Source organism: Semicossyphus pulcher, unplaced genomic scaffold (genome assembly GCF_022749685.1).
Source record: "Semicossyphus pulcher isolate SPU_LCO1_2020_fin unplaced genomic scaffold, fSemPul1.0.p SCAF_22, whole genome shotgun sequence".
NCBI classification, from domain to species: domain Eukaryota; kingdom Metazoa; phylum Chordata; class Actinopteri; order Labriformes; family Labridae; genus Semicossyphus; species Semicossyphus pulcher.
Genome location: NW_027211696.1, coordinates 12,371,209 through 12,390,625, shown reverse-complemented (window position 1 = coordinate 12,390,625; position 19,417 = coordinate 12,371,209). Strand labels below are relative to the sequence as shown.

At 41.0% G+C, this 19,417-nt stretch overlaps 1 protein-coding gene across 2 annotated transcripts in view; it reads right to left on the bottom strand.

Annotated features, from left to right (window-relative positions):
• Positions 1-10,756: 10,756 nt before the first annotated feature.
• dym (dymeclin) overlaps positions 10,757-19,417 on the bottom strand; it is a 71,412-nt gene continuing 62,751 nt past the window's right edge. For both annotated transcript variants that reach the window (XM_069673539.1, XM_069673540.1), the window contains exon 17: positions 10,757-12,687. In XM_069673539.1, the coding sequence (XP_069529640.1) occupies positions 12,538-12,687 (150 nt within the window). In that variant the 3' untranslated portion in view covers positions 10,757-12,537. The remainder of the gene's footprint in view (positions 12,688-19,417) is intronic.

Sequence of the window (19,417 nt, the reverse complement as noted above, 5' to 3'; positions counted from 1 at the left end):
AAAAGAAATGTGATTGTGTGTGTTGCGCAAACAACAGATCAAGCAGGGCCCACAGCGCGCGCACACACACACACACACACACACAGACAGGGCACGCACATACACACACAAACACGCAAATAAAAAGCAGTCAAGTAGAATTGGACATTTCGCAGAATAAGTTGACAGAGTTTGACGCTTACAGTGTGACGAACAAGTTTGGAAACAATTTCAGTTCGGCCAAAAGAAACCAACTGTCAATGCAATACAAGCAACACAATTTTAACGTACGTTAAACATTAAGATAAAACAGGGTTAGCTACATATAATTTAGCCATATTTAAGCCTCTTTTCCACGTGCATGATTTATTAAACAAACTTTATTGACATAAAATTTAATAAAAAGACAAAATCCACCCCAAAAATGCAGCTTTTGCTATTTGTAGTGCTATTAGTCCCTGATTCTTTGAACAGCTGAAGCTTAAAGTTTGATAAATGTTTCATTAACACTTAAAATTAAAGAAATTACGTACCCTAAAAGTGTGTATCCATAGAGCTGGGAATCATTTCAAACCACATATGCACGGCAACACTCCCATAATGCTGTAATAAAACATTTTGAAATTGTTGATCAATCAGGAGATTTTTCCCTGGGATTACAGGAAAGATAGCTGCCCTGAGTGCAGCCTTTCAGGCAGCGCTTGAGCCCCTATTTTGCAAATTAACCAAACGACGTTTCAAGTTTTAGCTGTAGTTTAATCCGGCTGGGGTGTAAGGATTCTAGTAAGGGCCTTCAAGTAGACGCGAAGGAGCCAGACTAGTTTATTTGGTCCTGTGAGTCCTAGCGCAGGGCGAAAAGGACCCACTGTGATATGTCCGAAGCACAGAGTAGAGCGCGCTGCTGCCGCCCTCTGGGCGTTTAGCTTTCAGGTGGGACAAACATGAGCGTCCTTTGAGTTTAATTATCAACACAACAGTTTCCACCTTCTTTATTTATCCAGTGAAACGGTCCATCTGCCGAGGAGCAATTTCCCTTTCTTCCTGATAGCAGATGCGTAAGAGGATCTGCCCACTTGAGTGTCTTTAAAAGCTAAATCCACATTTATTACGACAGCTGATGCGTTAAAGGTTTTCGGAGCAGTTTAAGGGACAAAGACGGACACTTAAACAGAGTGTGGCAGTTTTTTAAAAGATATATATTCGTAAATATATCTAGTTTAAAAGGCTGTCAACATTATTTGACAAATGTCGACATTGATCTTTTATCAGAATTACCAGAAACTTTGCAAATTTGCTTGTATGAGCAAGAAAACAGAACTGTATAACATATAAGGCACACCAAACTCTGTTCAAATAATCACATTTTTAACAGCAGAAACGTGTGTGGCTGCAGCCTTTCAGAGTAATTCAGACACTTGCAGTCACATATAGCTGCATAATGCCTTTTTTCTCTGTGTGTGTGTGTGTGTGTGTCTCCTCTGCAGCCTAATTGTGCTCTCTAGACAGACAGACAGACAGTAGTCCAGGGGAGGAGGTGCAGCAGCAGTATGTTAATGTGCCAGTGAGCCAGTGTCGCTGCAGGGCAGGGGGGTGGCTGCCTGATAATGATGATAGGAGTGTGTGTGTGTGTGTGTGTGTGTGTGTGTGTGTGTGTGTGTGTGTAGTCAATAGCTCATCCCCACATTGTCCCAGGATCCCCCACTGGCGCCGCGCAAGAGCGCAACGCAGCAGCCCGCACGGTTCAGAGGACTGCGCCGCTTTTTAAGGTAGTCTGGAAGCAATCAGTCAGGGGGAAAAGGTCTGTCAGAGGGACTGTGGAAGTGGCTGCAGACGAACATTGTCCCCTCCCCTCTCTCTACGTCTCGCAGCCCTTCCGTTTGTGTGTGTGACTCTAGTCTCCAGACTCCAGGAAGTAGCCAATTTTATCTAACCGTTTTCCATTTCAGTCTGGCTGCAAGAGGCTGTCTGCATAAAAGGTGCAGGACAGGGTTTATTTAACATTTGGCATCAGCATGTCGGAGCCACAACGTTTGTTCTCTTTGCATAAAATAAGAGCTCGGTGAAAGGTGCAGCTGTAAGGGCCTGTTCTTCAGTGTAGTTTATTCCTTTAAAGCTCCTGTGAGGAGTTTTTCACTGGTCATGAAACAGACTGAAATTTATTCTCATGACTCTATACGACCTACAAAAACAAACCAGACCATCAGCGACAAGATTGATTATTTCTATATAGTCATTTTTAATGCCTGAAACTGCTGGCAGGGGGGTAGGTGTCAGATGAAGCGATTAACGGCACACTGCCTTTGTTTACATTTTCCAGGGCAAACATTTAAAAGGAATGATACATATGAGTGTGAAAGAAAGCAGGATGAGATTTTTCGTTGAAAACCAACACTTAAGCATGTACAGGACAAACTCAGGCTTTGTCCACAGGGGGCGCCAAAACCAACACAAACCAAAAGTTCCTCACAGCAGCTTTAACCATGGCTCCTGATCCAGTGTGCACTGTGGGTCCTGAGATATAAACATATCAGGGACTGTATGGATATTGCTACAACTTGTTTAACAGTGTACACCATCTTTAACTGTAATATCCTCATGTAACTTCTAATGCTTGTCACCACTGTGCCCACTGGGAAAACAATGATGCAGGGGCAGAACTATTAACCTCTATGAGACTATGATGAAGTGCATCTTTAGGAACCATGGTACAAGTAAACGTTGATTTTTTTGGGGGGCTTTTTAGCGTTTATTTTAGAGAGAGGACAGTGGATAGTGGCGGAAATGGGGGAAGAGAGAGTGGGGATGACACGCGGCAAAAGGCTGAACCCAGGGCCGCCACATCGAGGACTGTAGCCTCTGTATATAGTCACCGATTTAACTGCTTAGCCAAACGTTGATATTTTAAAACATCTTTAGTTCAAAGGAAGTCTGAAATAAAATTCAGATGATAAAAAATAGAAGCTCTCCCAAAAACAGTCAGGCTACATTCAGCTTAAACCTTCTCCTACGAATTTGCCAGACTGTTAACATACATCTTTATATGTTTTATAACTGAATTGAGGATCAGTCAAGTTAATTATTTTTCCACACCGAGGTATCTCTCGCTTTAATAGCTATCTCTGGCTTTAGTAGGACACTGTTGGCAATGTTGCAAATCAATGAGCAGCATTATTTAATGGCGTACTGGTTTTTAATTGCCGCTTTATAGGATATTTGCATAAATGTGATGAAGAACCTCAGCTTGTCAGGTGTTTCATTGAACAACTGACATTCCTGGCAGGTTATTTTGTCTATAAATTGATCAACAGAAAACGTATTCAGATATTTTTTATGCCTGCACATAAAGTTGAGCGATATAATCTTTGTTGCGTGTGCCACTCAAAGCTCTAATTAAAGGCCTGAATATGTCGATTTTCCTCTTATTTATTGCACTACATCGACTCAGTACATGCTCGATGTACAGTACGTGATTTTAAAACATACCTATGTTTAACATGAGTGCAGTGCATGTGGTGGGGGGAGCTCCTCCTCTTGGACCATTATCTAATAGAGCTGTAATCCTCTGCAACAAACGACCTTGCAATCATGTGGTAGGTTCCCTTTGCATGCATGCGCTTCATGTCTATTTTGTCTCTGATCAAGACACAGTCGTGTTAAAACAATTGGACTCGTTTGTATATTGAAGGCGTAAAAATCAATCGGTTTGTTTCTGTACCTTTTCCTCCATGGAAGTAGATTATTCATTGATTTCAACATGTGGCGCTCTCTTACCATCTGTTATATATTCTGTTTATACGGCTTATACTGTGTGAAAAAGTTCTACCTATAGTTTGCCCTATTAAATGAAAAGGTTTCATATAAGAGACGAGCTGATCAAGGTCCATGTGTGTGAATATTATTAGTAAAAATGTAAATTGTGGATCCCAGCGTATAAAGCTTAATTACCTCCATCACGTGGCCTCAGAGCTGATTTAAAAGAAAGCGTGCGATGGAGTAAAACAGCAGCAGAGACGCAGCGAGATGATTAATATTCTAGATAGCAGCCGTGGCCTTTACTATAATTTATTGACACAGTGACTGCTTCCAGACAAGGGGTCATGCATATGCAATTAAAGAGGCTTATTCTGTCTGAACCACGGCGCTCAGAATGGGAAGGAGGCGGCGCGCGGGGAGCTCGACATCGCTAAGATAAGAACAATAAAAATAAGACATCTTTAATTAAAAAGATGGAGGAGACTCTTTTCAAACGCGTCTGATATCTCGTCAGCAGAGAGAAAAAAACACCCACGTTGGTAAATGTCACCGCGTAATTGAAAATTAAAATAATCCTGGGGTGAAAAGAAGCGGGATGTGCTTCTGTTCTAATTTGATTGTGTTGAGAGAAAAAAAATCTCCAACTTAATGAAAGAGAGATGAGATGGTGTGATTTCCTGTCCTCTAATGAAACCAAAAAGTGACCCAGATTTAATGCAGAATCACTATCTCTATTCATCTGACCTTTCAGTAATCGTAGAGGTCAAAGGTCCCGCCACGTCTTTTCCCTCCACTCTCCGTCTAAAAGGACGCAAATGACATTTATTTTACAGTCGGAAAATCAAACTTTTCAAAGTCTTATTGAGCAGGAAAAAAAAGAGTCAAATATAATCTGACATGACAGTAATGAGCCGCTTCTGACAGCCTGAGATGAAGCCTTCAAAGGTCTGAAAACTTGTCAGGAGATCACAAGTGAAACATTACATTGTCGAGATAACGGAACAGCTCCAGAATAAATCGGTCAATTATTTTACACCTCGGGGTGCACGGCGAGACGGATGCTAAAGCTAGAAATCACAGAAATCATTTCAAGAGAAAGAGAATACTACCCGGGCTAATGATCACTTACATTGTTGATGAATCGCCCGGTCTATTTAATGTCAGGAAATAATCTTTCATAATGCACATTGAAATCTCTTCTGAAATTATGTATTTTTCAGATGTACAGTCCAAAATATATATATTATCATATAAAGCAATAAAAGCAGCAAATCTACACTAAATAAAGGAATGTTTTGCTTGAACTAAAGCGATTAATAAATCATCAAAGTTGCTGATTCATTTTGTGTCCATCGACTAATCAATTATTTAGCTAATTATTATAGCATTAAAAAAACAGTAGCTAACCTGCAGTATGAACTTGTTTCTAAGCAGAAAAACACATATTTTAATTGTCAGATCTTTGTAATTACAAGATATGAAAGCTTTCTTTAAAGGCGAGGTGAAATGAGAAATGTCATTTTAATCCTTTTAGATCACATCCCCGGTAATATTGTGCATCTATTTGACAATATAGGCCAAAGAAAATACAGAAAATCTTCTTCGTATTCTTATATCAAAATCCGATAATTTTTTTCTTCCGGTAAAACTAAATTTCATCTGTGCTTACGTAAGTTAGCACCAAACAATTTCAACCAATCAATCTGCAACATTTAGCCGCAGAGCACCAAGAACGCTCGGTCAGTTAGCTAGCTACTGCGCTGTGGAGAACGTCTGTCTACACCCGTTTCTCAACGATCAAATCAAATCCCTTTAATGATATGTCTCGCCTGCACGTCCTGTTTCACTCGGAAATACGTCACGATACGGAAGCTAGATACTCTAGAAATGCCGTTTCAGCTCGACTTTAAAGGCTTTAAAATTGGACTTACTTGAGGGGTTAATTCATTCAAACAGCAAAGCACAGTGAAAAAGCTACCGTTAGCAAGAATGCTAATCATTACCAGCATCCGTGAAATAAGTCTTCATACTTTCAGCTCCGTTTACTGTGTTATTCAAGCAGTCTGTGGCTCCAAGAAGGTTCCCAGGTATGTTACCTGTAAATGCAGTGTACAAACACAACAAGACAATGTGCCTTCACCCTTAAATATGGCTAAACACGGCAACAAGGCAAATTAGCATTGTGTAACAGTCCTCCATGAGGTCTTAAGATAGATCTGAGCACTGTAGCAGTAAAAAATTAGCTACAAACATGATGACTTTTCTAAATTTTTTCTTTCTTCATCGTAAGATTCAGGATAGTTTAACCTCTTCATGCCTCAAATCTGAGACACAACGTTACTCTTTAATTTCCCTGGTCACAACTCGTAGACCTACAACCTGTGACAAGAGCTAACAAGTAAGCTAAGCCAAGCTACAAAGCTAGACTATGTCACTTTTGAAAAAGGACATAACATTAACCCTTTCACAAACGAAAAGTTGTATTCATTAGCAGTCTAACGTACCCTTGCTCAGTTCGATACACACAGGGGTTTTGTTCCTAAAGCCTAACATGGTCTTGTATGATGGCTAGCTTGTGGTGGCTAACGTTAGCAAGTGTTTAGCTAACGTTGGGAAAGTATTGCTCTGGACCTGACCTTATTAAGTAACTTTATAGACTTCTATTCAGTTTAATTATTGTTACATCTTGTATTATCAAGTCAAACATGAACATTTCAAAGGTTTTGTCACAGATTTAGAACAAGAACTAAAAACATTGTTAGTTTTCTGCCTTCTGAGAAAATACACAAAAGATGAGATGATTTCATGCAGAATAAATGTAAGTATTTTTTAATTCCTTCAGCAGTTTAGCATCTTTCCAACGCTTCATTTTGATACGTACACAATGTGTTATAAAAATAATGCAACAAAATAAAACATATACAAACCTTAAAGAGACCAGTTCAGAACTTCAGCTTCAACCGCACGCCCAGCATGTGGCTCCGTGTGTGAGTGAAAGAAGAACAGAAACACTTCACATCCAGCAGACTTGAGTTAATCAATAAAGAAACACCTTAATACAATATTTATTACTTCTAATCGATCCAAACTTTCAAATGGATCAAACTCAGACTGACGCATTGTGATGCGTCAATAGTTCTTTACACCCACATACAGGCATCATATATTTACACACTAGTAAAAAATGTATGTGTAGCCAACACAACTATCCTACTTTGAAATGCTTGGTTGAGAGACGTTTTCAAACATCTTTTCAACAGAGGATTCATTCGATAAGCTGCGTTTGATTTAAGTTTCACCGTTTGTACCCAGTGGAGGACGCTGTACAGAACAGGTCCTTTTACATTCACATTCCTGTCGTCTGGTTTTGTTCAGGGATTCAATTTGTGACATTTTATCAGAGTAGCTGGAGGCCTCAGTGACCCAGTTCTCTTTATAGGCCATTAGTGGGAAACAATTTGGAAGATCTGCATACGTGTAATTGGTCTATATACAAGAGTGCCAAGGCCAAATGGTGAGGGCAATGTCAGACAGTCTCTCTGTCTATCCGACAAAGTATCTCAAAGGTAAAGATGGGGATGCTTTAACTGTGGTCTGGATGTTAAAGGCTGCCATCTGAATGATATTTTGGGTGTTTAGACGGAATGCCACGACATGTATTAGGAGCATTCCTGCTGTCCAGAGGATAAACCCTCTTCAGTTCTGATACGCACATGTAGGCTTTCTTCTTAAATCACCCTCTGACAAAGTAAAGCTGTTCTTGTGTTGTTTAGTTAGTTTGTGGAAATGCTTGTGGTGTCTCTTGTCATGAACGCATTTGGGGCCAATCCGTAGAGTAAATATTTTAGATGAGTAAAACTTTGACCTTCTGTTCGGCACTTTCGCCAAAGCCAGTAGGATTCATCATCTTGGGACCTTGAATGTTTAAACAATTATTTTTAAGTTGTCCAAAAAGTGGTGGACCATCTGACCGCTGAGATATTTCACATGTGAGGTAGAACCTTTGACCCACTGCTGGTGGTTTCACCAAAGTCAAACGATTCAAACTCTAGGGACCTTGATGTTTGGATAAATGGGGATTGAAAGTTGCCAAAAAGTTGTTGGGCTACTTAGCCAGGACCAAAATGGTGGACCAACTGATGACTGAGGTATTTCACAAAGTAAAACCTTTGAACTGCTGCTGGCACTATAACCACAGTCAAATGATTCAAACTTTAGGGACCTTTAATTTAAAAAAAAAAGTAGCTGGGATATTTGAGCGACATTTCCATCAATGCTAATATGGCTAATCTTTTTTATGTCTTGAAAAGGGCAGACTGAATCTTATGATGTGTAAAAAAGCATGTGAAAAGCTCAACTGGACTGGTGACCTAGAAAGAATTTAAGCGACATAATTTGATAACTAAAATAGTTCCAGTGTAAAACAAAAGCATGAGATAAGCTCCCAGCAGAAGTATGCGTCATGTATAAAGTATGTCCTTCAGGTGAGGTGACCATTCATTCTGTAGACATCTCTTGCAGACATCAGGAGTTTATTCCGTCTCTGTATCTCTTTGTGAGTTTGCTCCATTCCACTGAAGATTTGTCAGAAGGACTTAATGCAGGTGGAGCTGAGCGTTATCTGTTTATTGTTGTATTTATATCTAACCCTCTGTGCTGTTTTCCTGCTGTGAGCGAGCTTCCCTCCTGCTGTGACAGAATCCCCAAACCGTTGAGCCTAACGACCTTCCATCGTTACCTTGGTGATCTGTCATATTAATGAGTTTCATGTCACTAGGGGTAACCAGTGCTTAGTGCAGAGCCACTTCAGCAAACGGCTCTCCAGTGCCCTACTTTTTACATCACTCAGTAGACGCTGATCCGAGTGTGACCTCTGCATCTGGAGCCACGCTGCACCGTTAGGCGGCATCGCAAACTACCGATCCCAGAATCCCCTGCTCCATCCATCTTCCTGCTGTCGCCTGAAACAGGAGCCCACTGTAAGGTGACCCCCCATGCCACGGAGGAACAAGGAGGGCCATGTCACCTCTCCTCAGCCATCTGGTGCTGCAATAATAGAGCAGGTGAGAGTCGGCGCGAGGAGAGTAAGACAGCGTCAGACCGGCTGGTTCGTCCCGGAGCGCTCAGTCTCACTGTAACCCGCCGACGACCCCGTGCTGAAAATGGGCCATTCTTTACATCAAATTGCATCCATTATATTGTCCTTGAGAATGAGAAAATTCCAGGCATGAAAATCAATACAATAGAGACGAAAAGGCATGAAATTCTCTTGGGAAGTGGGAGCGCCAGCAATACAGTGGGTGCCATTGTGCCATAAACTTTTCCCCCCTGAAGTGGTTTCATAACTGTGTTTCTGCTGCCTCTGCAGCTACAACCACAACGGGCAACAATAAGACTCAGAGGCAGCGCTAACGTTTGTTAATTTTTCTGAGACGCAGATATAAACAGCTTGTGACAGTTGGGTTTTTAGGATGACTTTTCTTTTGTGCAGAAGCAAGATGAAGCTGTAGCTAAGTTAGCATTAAAATATTTCCTTAAATAACCTTAAAATGTGACAAACAGAAAAAGACTATGCTGTTGGTTCCTAACCAGTAGGATCATTTTGGTGGGTTCTGGGAGGATTAATAAGGTAGGACAAATCCAATCGATACATTTATGATACACACAATTATTAAAAGACTATAATCAATGTTTTTAATTTTAAAATATCAGACAGTTTTACCTCTTAAGACCTTTAAAACCTTTTGAAAAGACGCCATATTTGACGATAAAATCACTTGATAAGCTAGCAGCGTATAGAGACAGGGTCAGACAATTGTTCTGTAGTGCTTAGAAGAGGGGGTATTATGCTGTTTCACATTTTAAGACATATATATAATGTTACAATGTTGGATGTCAAGACTAAATGTGGGTGAAGTTTCAAATCTGTAGGTAAAAGTATGTTAGAGTAATCCCCAGGCTCCTCAGCTCAGGCCATGTCCACACAGAGACGGGTTTAGGAGTAAACGCCAAAGTTTGTCGTATGGTCGTTTCGTCCACACAGAACCGGCGTTTCAGGAGCCCGTATACGCAAATTTTTGAAACCGCCTCCCAGAGTGGATAAATCCCTAAAGGCCACCCTGGCGTTTCCGTGTGTACAGCCTATACGGATCTTTCTTGAATCGCGCCACCTCCGTACGTCGCGCATGAGCTAACCCCACCGCCACCACCAACAACAACAACAACAACAACAACTATGGCGGACTACAGTGTCGCGCTTGTTCTGCAGACGCTACTTAGCTTGATATCGTTGTCAGTTCCACTCATATTTTGTGCCATCGTCTTCTGCTTGTTTTTCTTCTTTGTTGTTACACTTATATGCATGCTCTATTTCTTCTTTTCCGGTTTGTTGTATTTGTGTGGCTGCGTTACAGCGCCACCCACAGGCCGGTTGTATATATTACAGCGTTTCAGCGGTTTCGTGGGGACGCAAACATTTCCTAAGACGGCACCGTGTTTACGGAAAACTTTTTCAAAACGAAGTCGGCTCTGTCTCCGTGTGGACATGGCCTCAGTCTGCAGGCTGCTGTGAACGCCAGGTTTCAGTTTTTTCTACACGCTGCACTTTGAAGGCAGGCCAATCAGAAGAAAGCAGGCTTGTAGGGGTGGGGTTTCTTAAAGGGACAGAGCTGACTGAGTGGTTTCAGGCAGAGGCTGTATGTGTTTTTTTTTTTTTACTGTAAATGATGCTAAGCTACTCCACAGGTATCACAGAGTGACATATGAAGCTTGAAATTAGTATAAATAACATTTTTTCCCCTGCAACACAAGTGAGAAGATTGACACTACTCTCATGTCTCTCCACTATATATTATGCTACCACTAGTAGCTGATTAGCTTAGCATAAACAGTGAAAGCAGGGGGAAACGGCTAGAGTGGCTCTTTTCAATGCCAGATAAATTCACCTGAGTCGAAAGCTGCTTGGATATCACTGTATTTATTCTTTGTTTTAAACACGACCGCAGAATCAAAACAACATGATGCGGTCTAACTGTGAGTTATGCGTCTGACTAGTTCTTGGCCGTTTGCAGTGCCTCCCCGGGTTCCCCACTGATTGTCTGGTAAACTGAACTCAACACACCGTAAAACCACATCTTGTTGTGTTTATACTTCAGTTTTTTTGCAGACTAAACAGATGCAAACAACATGCGATTGATGAGTTTTAGCGGTTCTATGCTAACTCTCTCCTCAGGCTGTAGCTTTATATCTATGTGACAGATATGAAAGTGGTATTGATCCCCTCATTTAACACAGTCAACATGTCTATTCTGCTTTATAGGGCGGTGTGTACTGTACTTTGTTTATAGAGGCAGAAGCCGACGCTGGTGAGTCAGCAGAGGATACACGGTATGTACAATAAAACAAACAACGCTAAAATGACAAGAGAGACCACACAAGAAACAATTTGTCTTTAAAATGAGAAACATATCCCTCCCTTTATGTCTCCTCCGCCATGAATGAAAAAGTATTTCAATTTGCTTAATAACAATGAAACACGGTGGTCGGTTCGATTTATCATTTTTATTTAAACTCCTATTCTCAAAGTAATATTCGCCACAAAATGACAGCTGTTGTCATATCATATGTAATAATATAAAGCCAGTTTCCCACCGGGGAAGAATCAAAGTATAGTACCACCAATTTCATCTCATCAGTAGTAGTAATTTCACTACTACTACCATTTACATTTTAGGGGGGGCTGAATATAAAAAAAACATATACAGGAAAATAAATAATTTAATACAAAGTCTCGAGTTAAACATGCAAATAAAGTGACAAATCAAACTGTAATTATGCACAGCAGGCGTGTCCGTGTTTTAGTACTTGCCTTGGGTCACCATGACAAAATGGGAACGACAAAGACAGGAGAGTCAAATAAACGGGCTGAGGGTAACAATGAATCGCATGAATCAGAACGATGTTTACGCTTAATATTATCCAGAGACTGAAATAAAGCCTTAATTAAACTGTAACTCAACGCGGGGTGTTGGGAGTGTGCCACCGAGCAACACTGGTGGACTAAAAGTCTTACACGTTCTTCCTGTTGGTTCTCTTTCTGACCTTTTCTGAGGTTTTATTTCACAAACACAAATCTTTTATACAAACCCATTGTTTTCAGAGAACAATGTCGGTCAAAATAAAACGCTATTTCATGAGATAATTATACTTATAACTCAATATCATACAAGTTATTTATGAAGTGAATGTTTGAAGACACACGGCCTGTCTTGAATAATAAGTCGGTTTTATATCTTAGCATTAAACGCAGCTGTAAATGAAGTCTCACCAGTGCTGTGTAACTTGACCTTTCCTTTATAAGCAAGAAAAAACGGAGGGTAATCCATCGCCAGTGATCATGAGCTCCTCACAGGACTAAATGTCTGACATGAGAGGTGTAACTCGTAACCAGGTGAAGCTGCGCTAATGTAAAACAGGTATTCCCTACAGGACATGAGTGGGCGCTACTGTGTGAACCGATCACCCGAACAGACGAGGCTTCACAGTGTAGATGGAAGCAGAGGAATTGTTATGATATGAGGGAAGAAAAAAAACACAACCTGTGCTGCATAAAAAGAAAAACCGCTCTGTACAAGGTTGAGGCACTTTCAAAGCAGCGTGCACACACTATAAAGGGCAATGCGCACACACCCACCCAAACACAGACACACACATGCCGTCAGTCTTTTTTTTTTTTTTTTTTTTTCCTACACTGAACGGGGGGGGGGGGGGAGAGGACACACGCAGACTCGCTGCCAGCCGGGCGTTTCAGCCGGAGTCCATGCTGAACAGCTCGATGCCGTGCGGGCTCCAGTGGAGGCCGACTCCAGAGTTGAAGACGAGGGACCAGACGTAGGGGATGAAGAAGTCCTCCGGCTGGTCTTCCTCCACATACTTAAACTTGAGCTCCGGGAACTTCTGTCGACACAAAAAGAGAAAAGGGGATTAAAGGGGACGGAAACAGAAAAACTGAAGCAGCTTTACGCCATGTTAGAATTTCGTTCTATCCAAAAGGTTTATTGTAGACAACAAGTCAATGATTTACCTTTGAAATTTGGAAAAAACAAAGCAGCTTACCAAGGTGATTTGCCTTGCAAAGCTCACTCATTTGCGTGGCTAAAATGGACGTGCGCCGTATCTTTTCATTTATCCGTCTGGTGTATTGTGTTTCAGCAATGTGGGCAGCCAATCACAACCCAAAAAAGTTGGGCACTGTTTTCAAAATTCTCTTCCAAGTCTAGACGGTTGAATAATGAAATGAACGTGAATGAAGGTTATATGGGCAGGAACTGTTGCCGTGTTGTTTTGGTAACTGTTCAAATAATAAAATACTTTATGACACAGGGAGGCTAGTTTGACTTCATAGATGTTTATGGTACAACTGGGAAGAGCTCTTTCTGGTGCCCCTGGATCTAAGAGTCAAATTCCCGTTCATGTTCCCATAGATCAGTGGTTCCCAACCTGGGGTCCGGGCCCTCGCTGGAGGTGCGCGAGGCTTTGTCTGCACTGAAATTGTCAAGATTTGATTTGCACATGTTAAATAAAAGCATTAAAAAAGCACTTAGTTGATAATCAAAAGTCTGTTTAACTTTTAAAAAAAGTTTTTTTTTTGGTAGCTACTTTGTAGGCCACACCTCTGCGATCTAATAGGCTGATTGGTGTTAATTTTTGCCGATACAGATTTGTAATGAATCACTTTATTGTTTTTGGTGTGCGTGTGTGCGGGCTAGGGGTGCTCACCCTTTCTTAGATACAAGCAGGGGGAGCTCCAAGGAAAGAAGGTTGGGAACCACCGTCATAGATGATGCTACAGAGCATGTAGATGAATCCTCAGAACAAGTGATTCAATGGCTGCAGCCTTCGAAGGACACAGTCTACGGAGGATGAGTCATTCAAAGTCTGTGTAGACCGTTAAGGCCGAACTGAAGTGAGACGGTCTGGTCTACGGAGGATTTCCTGTTTGTGTCACCAGCTGTTACAGCCCTTAACCTTGCGTCACCAAACGCCGCTCCTGTCGCCTAGCAACAGGTACCTAGCGGGCTAACTTGCTATCATATCTATATTATTTTTAAGATAATTTGTTTGAAGGCCTTTTTTCGTTATTGTTTAACATTTGTATCGCTAGCTATTTGATTGAGCTGAAACCAAAAACGTTTACATGTATTCTTCAGTCACGTAAGAGTCTGCCATCTATTTTGAATTGCCGTGAATCTCGGGATACGTTTGGCCACGAAGGATGTAACTAATGGATCCTTCGAAATCCATCAGGTGGCCCCGAGAAAAGGAGGACGTATTTGTTGGCTGCATCGCGCGGAGCTTTCAGAACGCGTCGCGGCGGTGCATCGAAAGGCTGGCGGCCTTCAAATACGTCCTTCGAAAGCTGCAGCCCCTGAATTGGGACACAGCTTAAATAAGTACTTTTGTTGGACTGAACATCACCTGTGACATCATCACCATCAAGGCACTGCCATCAACCACACTAAATGCCAAAACACCTGCAGCCACATTTGATATTTATAAAGTGTGTGACCAGCAGACTGACTGATCTGTGAGATAGGAGGTGTTGTTGTACAGGTAGGTTAACCTGTCCAGGCCTCTTCGTAATCACTCTTCATCAGGTACAGTAGCTCGCTGGCAGATGTAATTCCATCTGTGTGTGAGGTGAAATTGCTTACAGCCGCCTGTGGGACAGATATCACTCTGCGGTGCGACCGCTGACCTCTTAAAGGGCCGGCTAATGTGCTAGCGTCACCTCCTGACCTCAGCAAGGGACTGGATATCGACAGCTACTGTTTGGAGAATAAAGCAGCCTGACTGTCACTCATGGCTTATTCAGACGCGAGGCACAGGTAATTGACGAAAAGGCTTGGTTACAGAATAGAGTTGATTTGCCCGACCTCGATACACAACAAGTAAATACATTAGACAAACATAGGGGTGTAATTTCACTGCCAGCTATCATGGCCATATTGTTTAGACCTGCGGAGAAGTGCTGAGAAACCTGATTACTTGGTAACAGCCAGCAGATCTTTCAAGCTTCAGCTCTTTGTGACACGGACAAAACAGTGAGTGAGCTGGCAGGGAGGGTCATCAAGTTCATACTGTGAGGCCTCAGTGTTGATTATGTGAGAGGATAATCAAAGGGGGAAAAGAGACAACAAAGATATGTGGCTGTGGACTTAAATATCTGCGCAGTATTATGCTGTGTAGATCAGTTTTAGAGCTGAATGATTGGTTGATTAAGCAAGTAAAAGGAAATGAGTCAGCAAGTGTTCATGTTCCATATGGAAGAAGTGTTTTCTATGTCTCTGATGGTATCCTCTAATTTGCCTTCTATGGCAACTTACTGAGGCTCTTTCTGATGATCAATGCGTAATGTTCCTGTAAAATAAACTCAAACAAGAAGGGACATAAGAGGGGTTTGGGAAAATATGAGGAGACCTACAGGGCTTACGAAGAGGTCGTACCCAAAAAAGAAATTTAAAAAATCTGAAATCCTAATTAGGACTGCACGATATATCGTTTAACAATTGCACTGAGTTCCATTGCAGGATGTGCAATAGTGAAGCAAATTAAGTGAAGTGAAAATTAAGCTGCAACGCGCCAGTTTCTCGTTTTCAATGACTTATCGAAAAGGAAAAGTCCGTCTGATGAACAGGAAGTAGAGTACGGTGAACCTTCCTTTTTAAAATGTAACTGTCACAGGTATGGGTTTACTTTTGTGTCTTTTTTATGCAGTCAAACAATAGTTTCCACATTGTAATCCAAAAATACATTTGCAAGCATTTAGACACTACAATCAAAATATGTTTTATTGCAAGTAAAATACATTTAGGATTTAAACATATTAATGTGAATCAAAAATTTGTTTGCAAATTTGCAAATAAAGTTTGTTTATTTTTTTTTCAAATTCAAAAGTTTTATTTGTGAATCCAAAAGCCAGCCTCGATCAGAGTGACAGCTTGACAACGTCCACTGTAAACAAGAAAGTGAGTTTAGAAGTTGGATGTCCTGACAGTGGAGCCTGCAAAGGAACCGGCCTGAGATCAACAACTCGCGAAACTTTTTATTCGTAATAATGTTTAAATCAGAAATGTATTTTACATACATTAAAACATTTTTTTGATTGCAGTTTGGAAAGTTTTGCTCTCAAAACTATTATGTTTGATTGCATAATAAAGACACAAAAGTAACCCCATACTCGGGGCAGATAACGGTAATTAGACATACATTTGAACACTGTTAGAAATGGTTGATGACATACATACAAACGTGACGCTCCACCTGAACTCTCTCTACTCTTTCATGTAGGTGTCAGAGTCGCTGAACCAAGTGTGGTAAAAGTAGGAGAGGGGTTTGTTTGTGAGAAGAAAATAGACTAAAAAGTCACAAATAATAAGTCTGATTGTTGGACTGTGGATGTGAAAACACGCCGTGTTTATCAGGTATAATTTCCTGTATTGTTTAAAATGGAAATAAATACAATACAAAACGTTATCGCAATGTAAGTTTTTTAGGATATGGTGCAGACCTAACTGTAAGTATCATGTAAAAAGTCATCAGCATAAAGTACAGAAGGAAACAGGAAAAGACAGGAACAAGGTTTCGCCCAAATTTCCAAAAAAGTGTAATTTGATAGTGTTTGATATTAGTGCTTAAACTATTTCTATAAGCGATTATCATCTGATTATTATTGTTTTGTCTACAAAATATCAGAATATAGTGCAACTTTTCTCCAATGTCTTGTTCTGCTCTGTCAAAGATGTTCAGTTTACAGTGGAAAAAAAGAGAGAAAAGCTTGAATCAAATAAAATGATGAATGAAACCAATCATCGCAGCTCTATTCAATGCATTCTCCTTATTTTTCGTTATTGAAGATATTGAGCGTCTTCTTCTTCTCTGAAGTGCCCGCATGAAAAACATACTGAAAGCAAACACAAGCCCACCTAACAGCAGGTAGGCAGCAGCAGAGGAGCATCAATAATACAGGGCTACCTCATTATATCCTCCTGTCTACACACGCACGTACACGCACTCACGCTGCCGGTAATCAGTCTGCGCTGAAAGACAGACGCTGAGGGCCTTTATGCGGTGGCTTCAGTCCCGTCTATTGAGTCCCGGCTGGCTCTATTCACAGGCGCGCTATCGGTATCATAATGACACAGACAGCGGGGCTACGGGGTCACAGGCCATATGCCAGGCTACTGAGGCCAGACCACACACACCAGCGCCATTGTGATGGCTAGACACAAAGCAGGAGCTGTATTATCTGCTTTGGTATTTGTGTGTAGGTGACTCTCGTAGACAAGCGTACCAACTCATCAAATGTTTATATGACACCGACGCTGACGGTTAGTCAACCCAGGCTCGCTTTTACTCGCTCGCATACAGGACAGTTTTTCCATTTTAACATGCTAATTATAGTTTTTCTCTTCATCAGTTTTGTTGTTCAATAAGCCCAACCGAACAACAAACTGTTTAGATGATGAATGTCCTGCTGTTATAATGCTGATAAATGAAACTAACCAGTTATGCTAATTATGTAATTAAGATAATTACAGCATTAATCAGAAAATGCTGCGATGTCAACACACTTTCAAACATGTGTGGTAACGCTGTTTTTATTCTTAAAGCAATAAGGATTAAATGTGTCCCTCGTGTATCCGACATAAATATAAGTAAGAAAAACTAATCACATCATCAATATGGAGACGTGTGGTGGAAGCAGTAACTGTCAGGTAATGTTTAGGACTTATTGTTTTCATAAGAAGCATACCAGCGATATAATGTTGCACATTACAGGTTTCTATAGGAGCAGATCACTGATACGTCATTTTATATTCTCAACATAATATAAGACGCGCTTCTTCCTCTGAATGCAGCATTCACACGTTACAGGGAAAGTGAACACTCTTTTCTCAGCTGTACCTGCATACGTGCTTCGTGCCTTTATAAATACAGGTGAGTATGAGACGTGGCATAACAATGACAATAAAGGCGCAGCATTCATTTCAACCCCTGATTTATCCATTTCTCTCACGTTCAAGTGTGCTCCTCTCACAGGCCTGTCTGGTTTATTATATGAAAATAGTATTGTTGTGTCGGGACATAAAGAAATATCACATTGTTTCAAGCTCCAAAGCTAGCTTAAAAAATATCACAAGTGCTGGTTTGCTGCCCAAACTGAAGACGTGTAATGGGAGGACAGCTAGGAATACCTGCAGAGGTGGCTGTACGTTACAGCACAGATGTACTGAGTTTGTCAGATCAGCTTTCTCTATCAGAGCTACAAAGTTTTAAGTTATTTAGGAGAGTACTGCAGGTTTAAAAGCAAGATGAAATCATGAATATAAATCGACCCAATCATGTTTCCATCACACATAAACAGCTGTTGTGTTGTGATGTCATGAAATCTTGTTGTTGTTGTTGTTGTATAGTGAATATGTACTGTCTGGTAATTGTGTTTTTATTCTCTGTTTCCTGTCCAGGGACTACAGATGCAATTAGCTTATAGCTAACTCTGGTACAGCTGATACCCCTTTCCCAGCGAAATTTGCACGTTGACGCAGGTTTTTCAGACCCGCTTATAGATGGCAGTTTTCTCTTTTCCCATTGCCAGTGGAGTATCCTGCTTTCCGTCTGTTTTCTGCTGCGTCATCATCTGACGGAAAGGGGGCGGAGATTAGCGTGTTGACACAGGTTTTGTGTTCCCATCAATGACGATCGGAGCCGAGGCGATAATTACCCGGGTCTACTGCAGAGTCATTTGACCCGGGTCTGAATGCAGATTGTAACCTTTCCCACTAAGCAAAAACGCCAGGTGTTAGCGGGTTTTTTGACCAGTGGGAAAGCGGCTTAGGAAGCTATACACTGTCCCTGTCAAATAAACAAATAGAACACCAACGATATATATTCCTACTGTATGCTCGGGCCATTAATACAAACATCTACTTCTCGATAGTGTTTTGCTGAACCTTAAAGAAGACGAGAGACAAAAGAAGAAATGCTCCATTGATGCAAAGAAAAGCCTCAGTAATTAAAGGAACAGTGCTCATTTTGTGAAAAGCCGTGATTCGATTCCTTCTTGAGAGTAAGAGGAGACGATCACCACAACACTTATGTCTGTAGGTTAAAAGCTCAGCTTTTAGCTTAGCTTAGCTTAGCATAAAAACTAGCGACAGGAGGAAAGAGCTTGCTCGAAAAAGCTCAAATTATTGTTTCACATGTTTACCGGCTGTCATCTGGCAAGCAACAGACGTATCTGCTTTTGTGCGACTATAGAGAAGCTCACACACCTACATTTATCCCCTTACACATCACAGTAAAATCATATTTCTATTGTGTTGTAGAGTGTATGGTAGTGTAGTATAAAGGGACTACAATTTGCCAACAATGACCAATGAATAAACCCTGAACCTTAAGCCCTCCATTCTTTATGCTAAGCTAAGCTAACTGTCCATCACTCCAGCTTCATAATCAGCTTTTTATCTAACTGTAAGCAAGAAATGGAATAAGTGTGTCTCTCAGAATGTCAAAGCTGTTAGCGAGGTGTGGTATGAGTAAAGCAGGCAGTACATTATCTCCCAACCCGTCATTGGACTGAAACGTAACTAAAAATGATGCACCCACTGCCTCTCAAAGAAATATC